The 14,494-nt window shown below is 36.7% G+C and overlaps 1 protein-coding gene across 1 annotated transcript in view; it reads left to right on the forward strand.

Moving 5' to 3' along the window:
• Positions 1–170: 170 nt before the first annotated feature.
• The window catches only part of LOC100369369 (eukaryotic translation initiation factor 3 subunit I-like), a 70,153-nt gene continuing 55,829 nt past the window's right edge, over positions 171–14,494 (forward strand). The window contains exons 1-4 of the mRNA XM_085492670.1: positions 171–249; positions 11,059–11,239; positions 12,295–12,360; positions 13,107–13,256. Of these exons, the coding sequence (XP_085348796.1) occupies positions 247–249; positions 11,059–11,239; positions 12,295–12,360; positions 13,107–13,256 (400 nt within the window). The 5' untranslated portion in view covers positions 171–246. The remainder of the gene's footprint in view (positions 250–11,058; positions 11,240–12,294; positions 12,361–13,106; positions 13,257–14,494) is intronic.

Raw genomic sequence — 14,494 nt, forward strand, 5'->3', positions numbered from 1 at the left:
TACAATTATGAATAAATGGTACATTTTGAACAAATATGCGGCATATAAATTTACAAGTATACAGAAAAAGATAATCTAATAATTTAATTTGTAGAAGTATCGCATCCCATTGATTGTCAATATTTTTGGCAATCTACTTATATTATTTTAGAAATTGTATTTGGTGAACGAGGTTGAAATGGTAATGACTGCGCAGGTGCAAGAATTGAGTTTGTAATTTCGTAACATCGTTTACTTTTGTCCAATATGGTGAGTATTCGACTTTGTTTTTATATTTTACTATTTTTTGACAAAGACGGTGTTTATTTCTAGCAATAACTTATTTGATTGTAATATTGTAGTTGACAAGTATACCTACTGAAAGTCAGACATGCATAACCACGTGTATGGTATCATGGAGCTCCATGATGGTATAGGCTGTGATTCCCGGGGGGAGGCACTGGCCTTTTAGTTTGGTAAGGGTGTCATAGACTATTTTCACCTCAAAAATCATATCCCATTATAGACCAAATAGTGATTTTGTATATTCCATCAGAGACCAAGTTTATTCAGTTATAGGTTGAATGTATTATTATAAATTGTACTCATCACCCGGACTCATCAACCTGAATGAATGATCAATATAATAGGCATAGCAAGTGCATCGCCTCAAAATTTAAATATTGTATTGTTGTATGTTGTATTTTTAAATTGAATTTTCCTGAAAAAATAAAAATTGAGCTAATAGTTTGCAATATATCAGCAACGGTTTTTGATGACGCAGTACGTGCATAAATGTTTGGGAACTGTGCATGCTCGGGTCTCTGCTTCAAAATATTTGCGTTGAGGATATTCTAGTTTTACTCTGGTGTTTCGATTTCCACAGGATTTAACCCGTTTTAGTTCGAATAAAGGTAATATAAGTCAATCGATAGTTTTTACCGATATCATGCTTGAGTGGTGTGAAGCGAATCGAAATATAATTTCTAAAATTGTGTTGTTTTCGGGAAATTTCGATGTCATGGTGTCACTTTCCTACCTTGCGTTATTATATGAGTGGTAGGCGTATGTACCGGCTACTGATTAACTATGCTGACCCTATTTTAGGTCATTTTTTATTATCCAAGAAACATTCCGAGTGCCTGTGTTGCAACCTGGAAACCCCACAAAATGGCTACCATTTGTTATGCAAATGAGATGATCTTAAAGTGTAAGTTGCAAGTGCTTGTATACAGATAAAATTTACAGAAAAAATATACATTATAAGCAGAGACGTTTTTTCCTTAAGTTTATATGACATTCGGAAAGAAATTACTTTTGAGATATTGCCGAAAACCGGCTCTTTGTGAGTCTTTTCCGAAGAATTCCGAACACGTTTCAAGACTAGGCCATCGAACTTTCAACGTGTCGTGACGTCACAAGGAGAAGTTCTTTAGTTGAAACATGGCGGAACATTCAGATGTAAGAAGCGCTGCTACCAATGATTCCGACATTTCAGATAATTCGTTAACTTTGTTTGATAAGTCTACGATCATAAGGCCGTACATGTATGAGTCGTTGGCAGAAGTCAACGTTCGGGACGATCGTAGTGCCCAACATGTCGAAGAAACCTTGAGTACTCGACTCGATAATTTAGATTGGTACGTAACAAAACCGGTGAATTCCACCGCATGCTTTGATTTCTAGATTAATCAAAATTGATTATCAAGTTTTTATCGCAGATATGGCTAGGTGCCTTTTTTTCTTAGATCGCCACAACTAGCTGAGCACCAAACGTTTTCATTTACGAAAATTAAACTGAACGTTGAGATGCCTTGTAGTGAAACCAAATGCTACGATCTCAGAGCTATGCTATTTTAGTCTTTATCGCTTCTAAAACATTGTTCACTATTCATGTGTCTCGAAATCATGAATTTTATTTGAAGTTGAATCGTTCATTTTGTCAACACTAATCACTGATAAATATAACAAGTCATATTTGGGTACTCCTAGCGTTATACCACAGTCCCTCTATCACTGATTATACGCGTGCAATGTACATGTGTTATTGTACCAATTCTATTCATTTTTTTCCTTCATGCATTTGGAATCTAATCTTGCCTGCTAAATAAACAGGGAATAACTCGTGAAATTCGACAAAAAAACTACTAGCACGATACCTTTAAATACTTATTTGCTAAAGTAATATTGAATTTTGTAATTTGTCAACCATTATATATTGTCATTAGCTACAATAGCTATGAAATACAATCATTGTAATACATGTATACGCCCCCTTTTCTTGATAATTGTTAAAAAACAACAAACAAACGAACTGTAATAAACATTGAATTAAAACCAAATGTGTTTTTATTTAGGTGTAATTGTGGTGGACGATGCCAAATATTGCCTACAGTAAAGGAATGTGTATGCTGTAGGGAGATCACTGTTGTTGATGGCAAGTGTTTAGAAGCAGTGTTTGAATTTGGTTTAAAAGAAAGATTGCAATGCATCACGCAACATTCAGGCTTCCAATGTGTTAGTTTGAACAAATGTGTGCTACAAACTGCCTGGTTTCAATACAGGCAGCAATATGACACCTCATTTGATGGTCCTGACCATGAGAGATATCGACATACTGCCTATCGTCAGCTTGCAAGATGGTGTTGGGGTTTTTTAGGAAAAAGTGTCCGTGTAGTTCTTTCTGCTTGTGCTGTTAGTTGCGTTCGTGCTCATTTTCCACCACCAGGTCCTGAAGAAAATGCAGTCTACATAGGTCATCAATATTAATCAAATTATAATAATGCATAATTTATAATTGAATTAAAATTTAGATGATATCTTGCAGTATTTGTTTTCTGTAGTCAATTATTCAATGAAAAGGTAACAAGCAAGTAGTAAACAATTGCAAGCAAAAGCCAGATCCAGATTAGAAATGATCTAGAACTAGTCTTAATCCTTCTATTAACTGAAATCGGCAAATACATCATTTTTCGATATTACAAAGAATTAGACAAACACAGAAATAAAACGATTTCCAACTGCAGTGAATCACTTGCAAACTCAAAGGTGCGCTGATCACTGCCTGTATTTTTCTTTTAATTATGTTGATTGAGACGATTTTACATTATAGTTATAGCTAACAAAAAACTACACTGCAAATGAAACATCTTAAATGCTGTATTGCATTTGAACATGGTCTTTGGTGCTCAGTTATTCCAGTAAAAACACTATATTTTGAAAATGAACTAACAATCAACAAAATACTTGCATAAAAACAATGTGCGAATTCCTGTAAAAACAAGAAAAGAAGAAACCAAATGAAACTACCGGTAACTGACTTACCGTTAAAATCCTATTATAAACCGCGGTTTATATTACAATGTATCAAATAAAAAATTGGGATCAACAGCTCAAGTTCGGGGTGCGGTTTCTATTACATACATATTGCAATCACTAAATGGGTGTGGTCGTTTTTTCCCACATCACTTGCACAAAACAAACAATACACCGTACAACCTTTTGAATATAAGCGTACCTCCAATTTAGTTTTTGGGGAAGAGTGATAAGCGTCACGTCATAAAAAAAACTTTCCATGAAAAAAATACTCAGTATATTTAATGTAATATGCATTTATTTTTTTTAATTTTCTTCGTAACAGAAAGTATATTCTGACACGAGTTTCAAATAAAAACAAACATTAGTGCATTGCTTAGTAGAAAAATGATCATGGTACGGCACTAAAAAAGTACCGTACCATGGGTACGCTAACGCAATCCGGCCATGCTTCGGCTCACAAGTGAATAACTTACTTGTTTTCGAAGTGTTGAAATTGTTGATTATTACTCAGTAGTGATTATAATAACCCACGAAAAATAAATTCGTTGAATTGTTATGAAATGCAAGTAAAATTCAACTTAGTTTCACCGTAAGTGAATTATTTTGGTCACGTGTAAACGATCGATACGACATGTACGATACGACATCCGCCATGTAGTTTGAATGCACACGAGACGTTACTTGACCGGATAGGTCAAGTCGCTAATTAACCAATCAAAATGCTGGATGGTGCCCACGTGTTCACCTCAGTTCACCACCTTAGTTCATTTAAATATGTTAATAACAGGTCACCGACTTCATGGTGAACGAAACACGAAAGTGATTTACCGATAATGTAGTGCGATCTTTTGGCTTTGATTTCCATGGGAAAACGACATGACTTTTTTTTTAAATCAAGAAATTAGTTGTTTTTGAAAGATAAACTGATCATTGAAAAAGAAGTTAACAGTTTTTCGGTGATAACAGCTCATTGTCGAAAACTTGCGACACACGGACGTATTCATAAGGAGTATTGACGAAAGTTGTCGCAAGAACAAAAGCAGTTTCACTGCGTGTTTGACATCCTAACACTACTGAACAATAAAGAGGTGTGAATATTTTTAGGCATGTTGTCGAAACAAATGAATAGGATTAGGAACAATGTACCAGCTGGTTGAAACAATGTCAGTCACGGTCTTGTTGAATTGGGGGTGCGGTGAGTAATAGGTACTTTTCATGTTTTCAATTTTTGTTGAGAACTCTTCAATACTGAAGCCAAAATCAGGGGTGCGGTTTCTATTAGGTATGCGGCTTATAATAGGATTTTAACGGTAACCCTCTTCCGGTCAGGGGAGTTTCATGCTATCAGATTAAGTCGGTGAAAAACGGTCATGATTCAATGCACTACAGTAGCCAGCATCTGTGCATGCTATCCTGCCAGACATTTTTGCAAAAATAGGCCATAGTTAACAGACTGTATCGACCTCAGTTTTCACATTTTTTGCAATCTGTTCGCATACACACTTCATTACCACCATGGACAACAATTTCTCGTATAAAAAAAATCAGTTTTATTTCAATACACATTTTTTACTGTCGTTAAGTAACGATGTTTTGCCCTTTGTACAGTCTCAATAAACACATGTTAAACATTGAAATAAATATTGCTTAATTGAAAACACATTACAAGCAAGTACAAGGTCACTACATGAATGCAAGTTCGAATATAGGGATATTTGGCACACATACGGGGGGAAACGTGTTTGATGTACTCGATCTGTCAGCATACATTTCTAATTGCAACGTGCATTCAACGACTTGAACTACATGTGTAACATATTACAACGTACTTTCCGTGACTTAACTGATGTTATATTCAAGCTCTAACGTATATTAACCGACTTGACCGTACGAGTAAGCCCACACTTGCAACGTATATTTAACGACTCAAACTGAAACTAAAACGAACGAGAACGTAACTGCAACGACTTGATCGGGGTTACCTTCACACGGCAACGTATATTCACCGACATGACCTGATTAACTAACTAAATATTTCAACGTATATTTAACGACTTGAAATAAAACGTACTAGCTAGAACGTAACTGCAGGGACTTGGCGTGTATATATACTCGCGCAGAAACGTATTTCCACCGACTAGACCCGATGAACTATCCCGACATTAAAACGTATAAATACCGAGTGAGCATGAAACTAAATTAACGATAACGTATTTTCACCAACTTAAACTATTGTACAGTTCGTGACGCTGTAATAAGTCCCAAATTTATTTGTTGTACGCCTTTCTCAGTCGTCCACCCTGGCAGGCTGCTCCCATGCGTCTGCCTGATGTCGAGAGCTGCTCTTCCGTACTTCGTGTTTGTGTTCCCACGGTGCGTTTTCCCCTCAGTGCCATGTTGTGATGAAAAGCAGCGAAACATTCGCCCGCATGAAGGTGAACTTTACAAATTGGGCATCCTTTCGATGTTTCTGATAATACGAATAAATGACGTGTTACTTGGAAGAGAGCCAACTTCTCTTATGGATTTTTGAATTCTACTCGAGTGTCCACCAATCAGTTGTTTACCTGTGCGGATATTGAAGAATTTGTGAGTTACTTTATTCATGCGATTCAATGCCTTGAAACATTCATAAACATTGACCAATGCAACATCTATGAGTTAACAGGCCATGTAGATCCACCAACGATTGTTTTTTCTGCCCGTGTGATAGTATTTTCGCCTTTGGTTAGAACGATCCATGCCACCCATGTGATGTCTGTAACATTGTAACGATACAGGCACGCGTCTCTCGTCATCTACTGCTTCTGCCGACGTAGCCTGTGGGGGATAGACTGTATTTAAAATCAATATTTGCGCGCTGTCATCCTGGTATGCAGTAATATTGATAGTGTCGTTCGGTCTAGTTGCTGCTTTCATTTCACCAATTTTCAATTTCAGCTTCTTGCTTTTTCTCTCAGGAATTAATTGCAGAGGCATGGTTTTCCGGTTTCGTCTGCTAAAACTACTGACCATGTACACTTTTTTGTCTTGTAATTCAAGGGCTGTGTTAACTGACGTAAAAAGCGAATCACAGAAAAGAATATGGTTTTTTTCTGTGAAGGGCTGTAGCAACCAGTGTGTTGTCTTCTTGATTGTCCCAGTTTCTTTCCTTCTCCCCTCAATTGTAGTTTTATATTTCATCCCCAAATATGGTTCAAAGTTTGCAATGTAGGACGTTGTCGAGTCGCACACCTGCCATATTTTGAAGCCATCACGGTCGGGTTTGTGGGGCAATCTCTGCTTAAACTTGGACCGTCCCTTGAATCTAATCATACCCTCATCAATCGAAATTTCCTGTCCCATCTGGTAGTATCGCTGCCAATTTTCGAGTACGGGTTTCAGCCACGGGTTGATTTTATACAACGGGTCAGCCTCCGATTGTTGACGACGACGTTCAATGTCAGGATCCCGCCGTGGGTCATTAACTGGATCAGCTAAATGAAAATAACGCATTAGCATTTGAAATCTGGCCTGAGTCATTACTGACGCAATTCCCATATTCTGCAGAAAGGGGTCACTCGACCAATAATCGTCGATTGCTGATTTGTGATCAACACCCATACATATCATCACACCAAAGAATGCTTGCATTTCACTGAAATTTGTATTACGCCAGCGGGCATTTAATTTTTTTGCAATGTGTTTTTGATGATATTTGGCGTATTTATTGGTCTCGATGGAAGCCAGTTCTATCAGTTCTGGTGGGATAAATTTGTAGAAATATTCCACCTCACGAGCATATGAAGGCAGTTCGAAAGTTGGTCCAGGTTCGTGTTCAAAAACTGGAATAGTAAATATATCGCCGTCTTCCTCCGTTGCCATTCTCCATTCACCAGTGCCAGAGGCAACATAATTGAATGTAGCACTAATTTCTGTGTCTGATTCAATTTCAATGTCGCTATTGAGTACAGGTGGGTAACGTTGCTCTAAAAAATCGTCATTCTCAGCTTGATTTTCATCGATTTCTGAATCTGTATCGTCGTCATTTGCAACTATGATGTCATCTGGTATTTTGTTCACCTGTTTTTTCGTCCAATACAAGTTCATCATCACGTGTGTCCATTGGCGATGCGTGTGCATACACAACACGTTTTTGACTCCCATGTGCGAAGCACAAAATGGGAGTCTTTGCAGTTAGTGTGTCTGTATGTGTGTATGTGTGTATGTGTGTATGTGTGTGTGTGTGTATGTGTGTATGTGTGTGTGTATGTGTGTATGTGTGTCCGACTGTTCCACTGCTATCTCAAGAACCATACATCGGTTTTTGATGAAACTTGGTGCATAGATGCTCTGGGCCAATGCGCAGATTTGATTAGGTTTTGGTAAAAATCCATGCTCGTTAATTACCTAATTTGCATGATAATTAGCTAATTTTTAGCTGTTCTATGACTGTTCCACTGATATCTAAAGAACCACTCATTGGATTTTGATGAAACTTGGTACATAGATGCTCTGAACATATGCGCAGATTTGATTAATTTTTGGTAAAAATCCGTGCATATTAATTACCTAATTTGCATGATAATTAGCTATTTTTTAGTGGTTCCATGACTGTTCCACTGATATCTAAACAACCACTCATTGGATTTTGATGAAACTTGGTACATAGATGCTCTGAACTAATGCTAGGTTTTGATTAGTTTTTGGTAATAATCCGTGGATACTAATTACCTAATTTGCATAATGATTAGTCAATTTTCGGTTTTTCCACTGATATCTCAAGTACTAATCATCACATTTCAATGAAACTTGGTACATAGATGTCATACGACACTGCACAGATCTGATAGTTTTTATGGTAATATCAGTACATATTAATTACCTAATTTGCATAATTAATTAATTTTCAGCATTTGATATAAGTAGTTAGCATTACATTTCAATGAAACTTGGTACTTACATACTCAAGGACTATGCAGAGATTGATTGTTTTCGATAAATATTTGTGCATATTAATCACCTAATTTGCATAATTAGTTAATTTTCAGCTTTTCCACGGGTATCTCAAGTACTAATCATCGCATTTCAATGAAACTTGGTACATAGATCCTTTAGGACTATGCAGAGACCTGATTAGTTTTAGGGTAAATAATTGTGCATATTAATTACCTAATTTGCATAATTAATTTTCAGCTTTTCTACTGATATCTAAAGTACTAATCATCATATTTCAATGAATCTAGAATTATGCAGACCCAATTAGTTTCCGGTAAATATTTGTGCATATTAATCACCTAATTTGCATAATTAACCAACTTTCACACTGATATCTCAGGTACTATACATCACATATCAATGAATGTACATGGATGCTGTAGGACAATAGACAGACCTGAATAATTGTGGGTTAAAATCTGTACATATTAATTACCTAATTTGCATAATTAACCAATTTTAATCTTTCACACTGATATCTAAAGTACCGTAAAAACTCCAAAATTTCGACTGGTTTTAAATAATTTGTGTTAGAAATGTGACGTGTTTTTAGAGTCAAAATTAAGGTGCATTTTCGGACGGTCGAATTTTTCAGAATAGAAATCAGCAAAAAAAAATGGGGATGATAGACAGTGTGCTTCATTAGTTTTTAAAAAATGCAATGTCCGTCAATTGACGTAAACTTCCTCATGTTTCACGGTAAAAGCAAAGGTCGTGGCCGAGTTGTAACTCAAAATCTAAACAAAGTCATCAATCAGTGAGTATTATGACAAGCAAAACAAAACATCAAGACGTGGAGAAGAGGTCAGCACAAAACTAATAGGTCAAAAGACAAAGCTGTCTCGCACTACCTAGGAAAACTTGCGAATGTTCGAAGTACAGGTACCCATTGGACAAAAGATACATGGAAGTTTAGCAAACGATCTCCCCGACCCAGTGCAATGTATCCGGTTAGAATCAAAGCTCACGTGTCCCTTATTTGAGCACCGTACCGGTGATTTGAGGGACCAAATTCTGCCGTAAATTCGCCCTTGGATTAAAAAATATAATGGGATTTAGGAAAATAAAATGGGACTTTTAAGGTGTATTTTGGCGTCATTTTTCGGACATTTCAATCAATCCTGCCGGCTAAAATAGAGTCTAAGTTTTACCGTAGTCATTGACGTCTGTCTATTCAAGAGTACACGTGTATGATTTTTATCGTGACTAGCGTGAGCGGGTAAGCTTCCTTTCGAGAATGAGCTGTTATCACTGTGAACAATGTTAAATTATTCTTCAGATGACCAGTTTATTTTTTAAAAACAACTAATTTTTTTATTTAAAAAAAATCATGCCGTTTTCGCATCATCCAGCTTTTTGATTGGTTAATTAGCGATTTGACCTATTTGACCTAAGAGAACATGGCGGATATCCTACAGCATCAAACGTTTATACGAGACCGGAATCATTCGCTTACGATGAAACTAAGTTGACTTTTATTTGTATTTCATAACCATTCAACAAATTTATTTTGTGTACATTATTATAATCACTACTGAGTACAGTAATAATCAACAATTCAGAAACGCAGCATGCCGAGATTTTTGTGTTCGTTTTTATTTGAAACTTCGTTTATTTAGAATATATTTTCGTTACCAATAAAATAAAAATCTCTCAGTCAATCAGAAACCCGGATTCATGCCTTTGAGGAAGGTCCCGTTTGAACGCTCACATCGTTCTTTTTTTCGTTTGGGGGAAAACTAAAACTGGTCGCAATTTTCGAATAAGAATGAGTCGGCAATTTTTAGTGGAGTCGAAAATTTGGAGGTAAATAAAACACCGAAACCCGGCAAATAAATAGGCGGTCAAATTTTTAGAGGGGTCGAAATTTTGGAGTTTTCACGGTGCTAATTATTCCATTTCAATGAAACTTAGTACAAAGATGCTCTAGGACAATGTACAAACCTAATTAGTTTGGGGTAAAAATCTGTTCATATTAATTCCCTAATAAGCATAATAATTCATAATTTTTTGGTTCTAATCACATTTCAATTAAACTTGGAGACATAGATTTTCTGTTACATTGCGCAGACCTCATTAGTTTTACACTCAAATCTGGTCATATTAATTTTCTGATTTGCATAATTAGTTTTCAGCTAAGTAATTTCGAATTATATTTAATGTGTCTCCAATACTCTCAGCACATGGGAGTTCTTTCTAAGCTTTCTTTGATTTAATAGTTTGTTAAATAAACCCGCAAGTGTTGATTGTTCTGTATCGCATACATTTTCTTGTACCATTTCTTTGGTGACATCGACGTTTTGTTGCGTACTCACTGGGTCGATATGTTCAGGCCCCTGCTTTTCTGCGTTGGCAGTTGTGGCGGATGTCGACGATTCCGAATCGCAAACATTGTCTTGCAAAAATTGTATCACATCTTTGACGGCACGTTGTATTTCAGCGTGACCAACTTCCGTTTCTTCGGCATCTGCTTTGTCGGCAGCTGGCGATTCAACCACTTTATGGTTTGTCTTCGATTTACGTTTGCCTCCTGGTTTGCCCCCTAGTTTATTACTTTTTAGTCCCTAGAAACAACTTGTGTTTGGGAACTTTTGTTCAAACTAGAAATCTGCTCAACTCAAATGTGCTTGAATAACCAGTGTCTCACATTTCACATGCTACAACATGCTGTGCCTTTATGTCTATTTTCAGTAAATTGGTAAACTGCTCATTAGTGTCTGCTCAAATTGCGTATTATGCACACTGTTTTCTGTAATCAGCTGAATTTTATTCCATTAATTACAGAGGCCTATACTTCTTCATGGACATGAACGTTCTGTAACCCAAGTCAAGTACAATAGAGAAGGTGACCTGTTATTCTCAGTTGCCAAAGACCACCATCCAAATGTATGGTATTCACTGAATGGTGAGAGGTTAGGAACCTTTGAAGGTCACACTGGTGCAGTATGGTGTGTGGATGCATCATGTATCCTTTCAGTAGAATTCTGACAATGTGCAAATCATTATTTTTTTAGCTCCGCTGTCGAGTGGAGCTTATCATATGAGTGATTGTCTGTTGGCGTCCGCCTTCGTCCGTGTCAACTTTTTACTTTTTCGACTTCTTCTTGAAAAATACAAGCCTGAATGCTGTGATACTTGGTGTATATGTACCTTGGGTAGACCTCTCTTAGATTTGTTCATTTCATGATGTTATCTTCAATTCTCTAATTTTGGTGAATATTTTTGTCATTTTTGGTAAAAAGTAATATTTTCAACTTCTTGTTAAAAACCGCAAGTCCACTTGCTTTGATATTACATATATAGGTACTACATGTGGAGCTCTCTCAAATTTGTTCATTTTGTAATGAAACCTTCAATTCTCTATTTTTGGTGAAAAGCAATGTGCATTGCTTACAGCGGAGCTATTTCAGCGGACAGACTGCTTGTTAATTTTTGTGAGAACATACTCATCTTTGAACTACAAATGTAAACGTGCCATACATTCACTATTTACAGTTGTGTTTTCCACAAGGGGCTTCAGGTGGACCCACCCATCAGGGGAACAGTGCATTCTATAGCAGTTCATGTACTGAATTTGAAAAGCGGTCAAAAACATCAAACATGGCTTCCAGATTAGTTTACCATGAGTATTTATTTATGTAATTGAATACATATTTTATCTCTTCCACATACTTTTCCACTTTATCAATTTTTAATGGCGTATCTTTTGAAAACATTGCATATTTTGCTGATGGCTAGCATTTTTTCTTGAATTCCACTCCATGCTCTTCGTAAAGCGCATTGTATTTCATGAACGCGGAATATTTTGAGAACATATAAATCACCGACTGCGAACCTTGCATTCCGTAAATATTCCGTACATGAAATAAAAAAATAAATTAATGGTTGAATGAGCAAAGCTGATTTGCATAGAAATAAATAATTTTGAACTAATTTGCATATAATTAACTCCAAAGTATGAGAATGAGAATATACATGTATTACTTGATGTGTACATTCTCCTTACCTTGTGGTCGCTAGGGGATACAACTACAGTTGTGACAGGTGCTGCAGATAATACATGCAGAGTGTGGGACTGTGAAACAGGTGAGAATGTGGGCTTATTGTTAGATTCAGAAATAATTTGTATAATGTGCAAGACCAACTCTGCGTCTTAGCATGGGATTTTTGGCATAAAAATAAATTCATACAACTGAGTATAAATTAGCTGGTTTGTGTTTATTTTTGCTTATTACAAAATGCAGAGTGGTACTCTGTCTCAAAGTGAAAATGAATACAAGTTATACCATGATGCAGACTACATGTAGGAGTGGAATATCAGGAGCACATAGTCACTTAGTGATCACTACATTAACCAGAAAGGTCCTCCAGTAAAAATTAAAACTGGGATTCACAGGATAAATTAGAGGTTGATAAATATGTTCTTGTTGTTTCCATGGTAGGAGAAAGTAGATCAGGGATAATCAGATTTCTAACGCCGGATTGCTGTTTTCAACCAATGTTGTGATATCCCCTTGTCCTGTTCTGAAATTCATTAGATCGTACTAGCGGCTTTTCACTCAGTGGACTTGCATGGGCTCATATATTAACTAGTAGTGTCTTCGGGTTGCAATTTCTATTGAAATTTATTTCACCATTGAAACGGCATATTGATTGGTAGTCTCGGTACCCAATTAGGGGTTATTTATAACACAGCGGTAGCACACCTTGATCTCCAAAATAGTGTCCTGATGAGGGACCCACAAGAGCACACCATTTTTTCTTTTATAAGAAGTAGTGATTACCTTAGGGGTTTTACATTTTCAGATTTATTTGTATATAATTTACTGTAGGAAGGCAGCTTGGTAAAATAGACACAAATACAGCAGTAAGGACATGTGGATTTTCATTTTCTGGTCAGCACCTGATGTTTACAACTGACAAACAGATGGGTTATGGATGTAAAATGTTATTTTACGATGTCCGGGATCCACAACAGATGAGTGAGTATTAAACACAGTAATATACACATTCTGGTCAGAACTATGAAGTATTGACCCTTTGAACACAGTAATACACACAGTGTGGCCAGAACTATGAAGTATTGACCCTTTGAACACAGTAATACACACAGTGTGGCCAGAACTATGAAGTATTGACCCTTTGAACACAGTAATATACACAGTCTGTACCGAACTATGAAGTATTGACCCTTTGAACACAGTAATACACACAGTCTGTACAGAACTATGAAGTATTGACCCTTTGAACACAGTAACACACACAGTCTGGATAGAACTATGAAGTATTGACCCTTCGAACACGGTAACACATATAGTGTGGTCAGAACTATGAAGTATTGACCCTTTGAACACAGTAATACACACAGTGTGGCCAGAACTATGAAGTATTGACCCTTTGAACACAGTAATACACACAGTCTGTACAGAACTATGAAGTATTGACCCTTTGAACACAGTAACACACAGAGTCTGGAAAGAACTATGAAGTATTGACCCTTCGAACACGGTAACACATATAGTGTGGTCAGAACTATGAAGTATTAACCCTTTGAACACAGTAACACACACAGTTTGTACAGAACTATGAAGTATTGACCCTTTGAACATAGTAACACACATAGTGTGGTCAGAACTATGAAGTATTGACACTTTGAACACAGTAATACACAGTCTGGCCAGAACTATGAAGTATTAACCCTTTGAACACAGTAACACACACAGTTTGTACAGAACTATGAAGTAGTTACCCTTTGAACACAGTAATACACATAGTGGGGCCACAACTATGAAGTATTGACCCTTTGAACACAGTAACACACATAGTGTGGCCACAACTATGAAGTATTGACCCTTTGAACACAGTAACACACATAGTGTGGTCAGAACTATGAATTATTGACCCTTTGAACACAGTAATACACATAGTGTGGCCAGAACTAGGAAGTATTGACCCTTTGAACACAGTAACACACATAGTGTGGCCACAACTATGAAGTATTGACCCTTTGAACACAGTAACACATATAGTGTGGTCAGAACTATGAAGTATTGACCCTTTGAACACAGTAATACACACAGTGTGGCCAGAACTATGAAGTATTGACCCTTTGAACACAGTAATACACACAGTCTGTACAGAACTATGAAGTATTGACCCTTTGAACACAGTAACACACAGAGTCTGGAAAGAACTATGAAGTATTGACCCTTCGAACACG

Source organism: Saccoglossus kowalevskii, chromosome 18 (genome assembly GCF_978046115.1).
Source record: "Saccoglossus kowalevskii chromosome 18, keSacKowa6.1, whole genome shotgun sequence".
NCBI classification, from domain to species: Eukaryota; Metazoa; Hemichordata; class Enteropneusta; family Harrimaniidae; genus Saccoglossus; species Saccoglossus kowalevskii.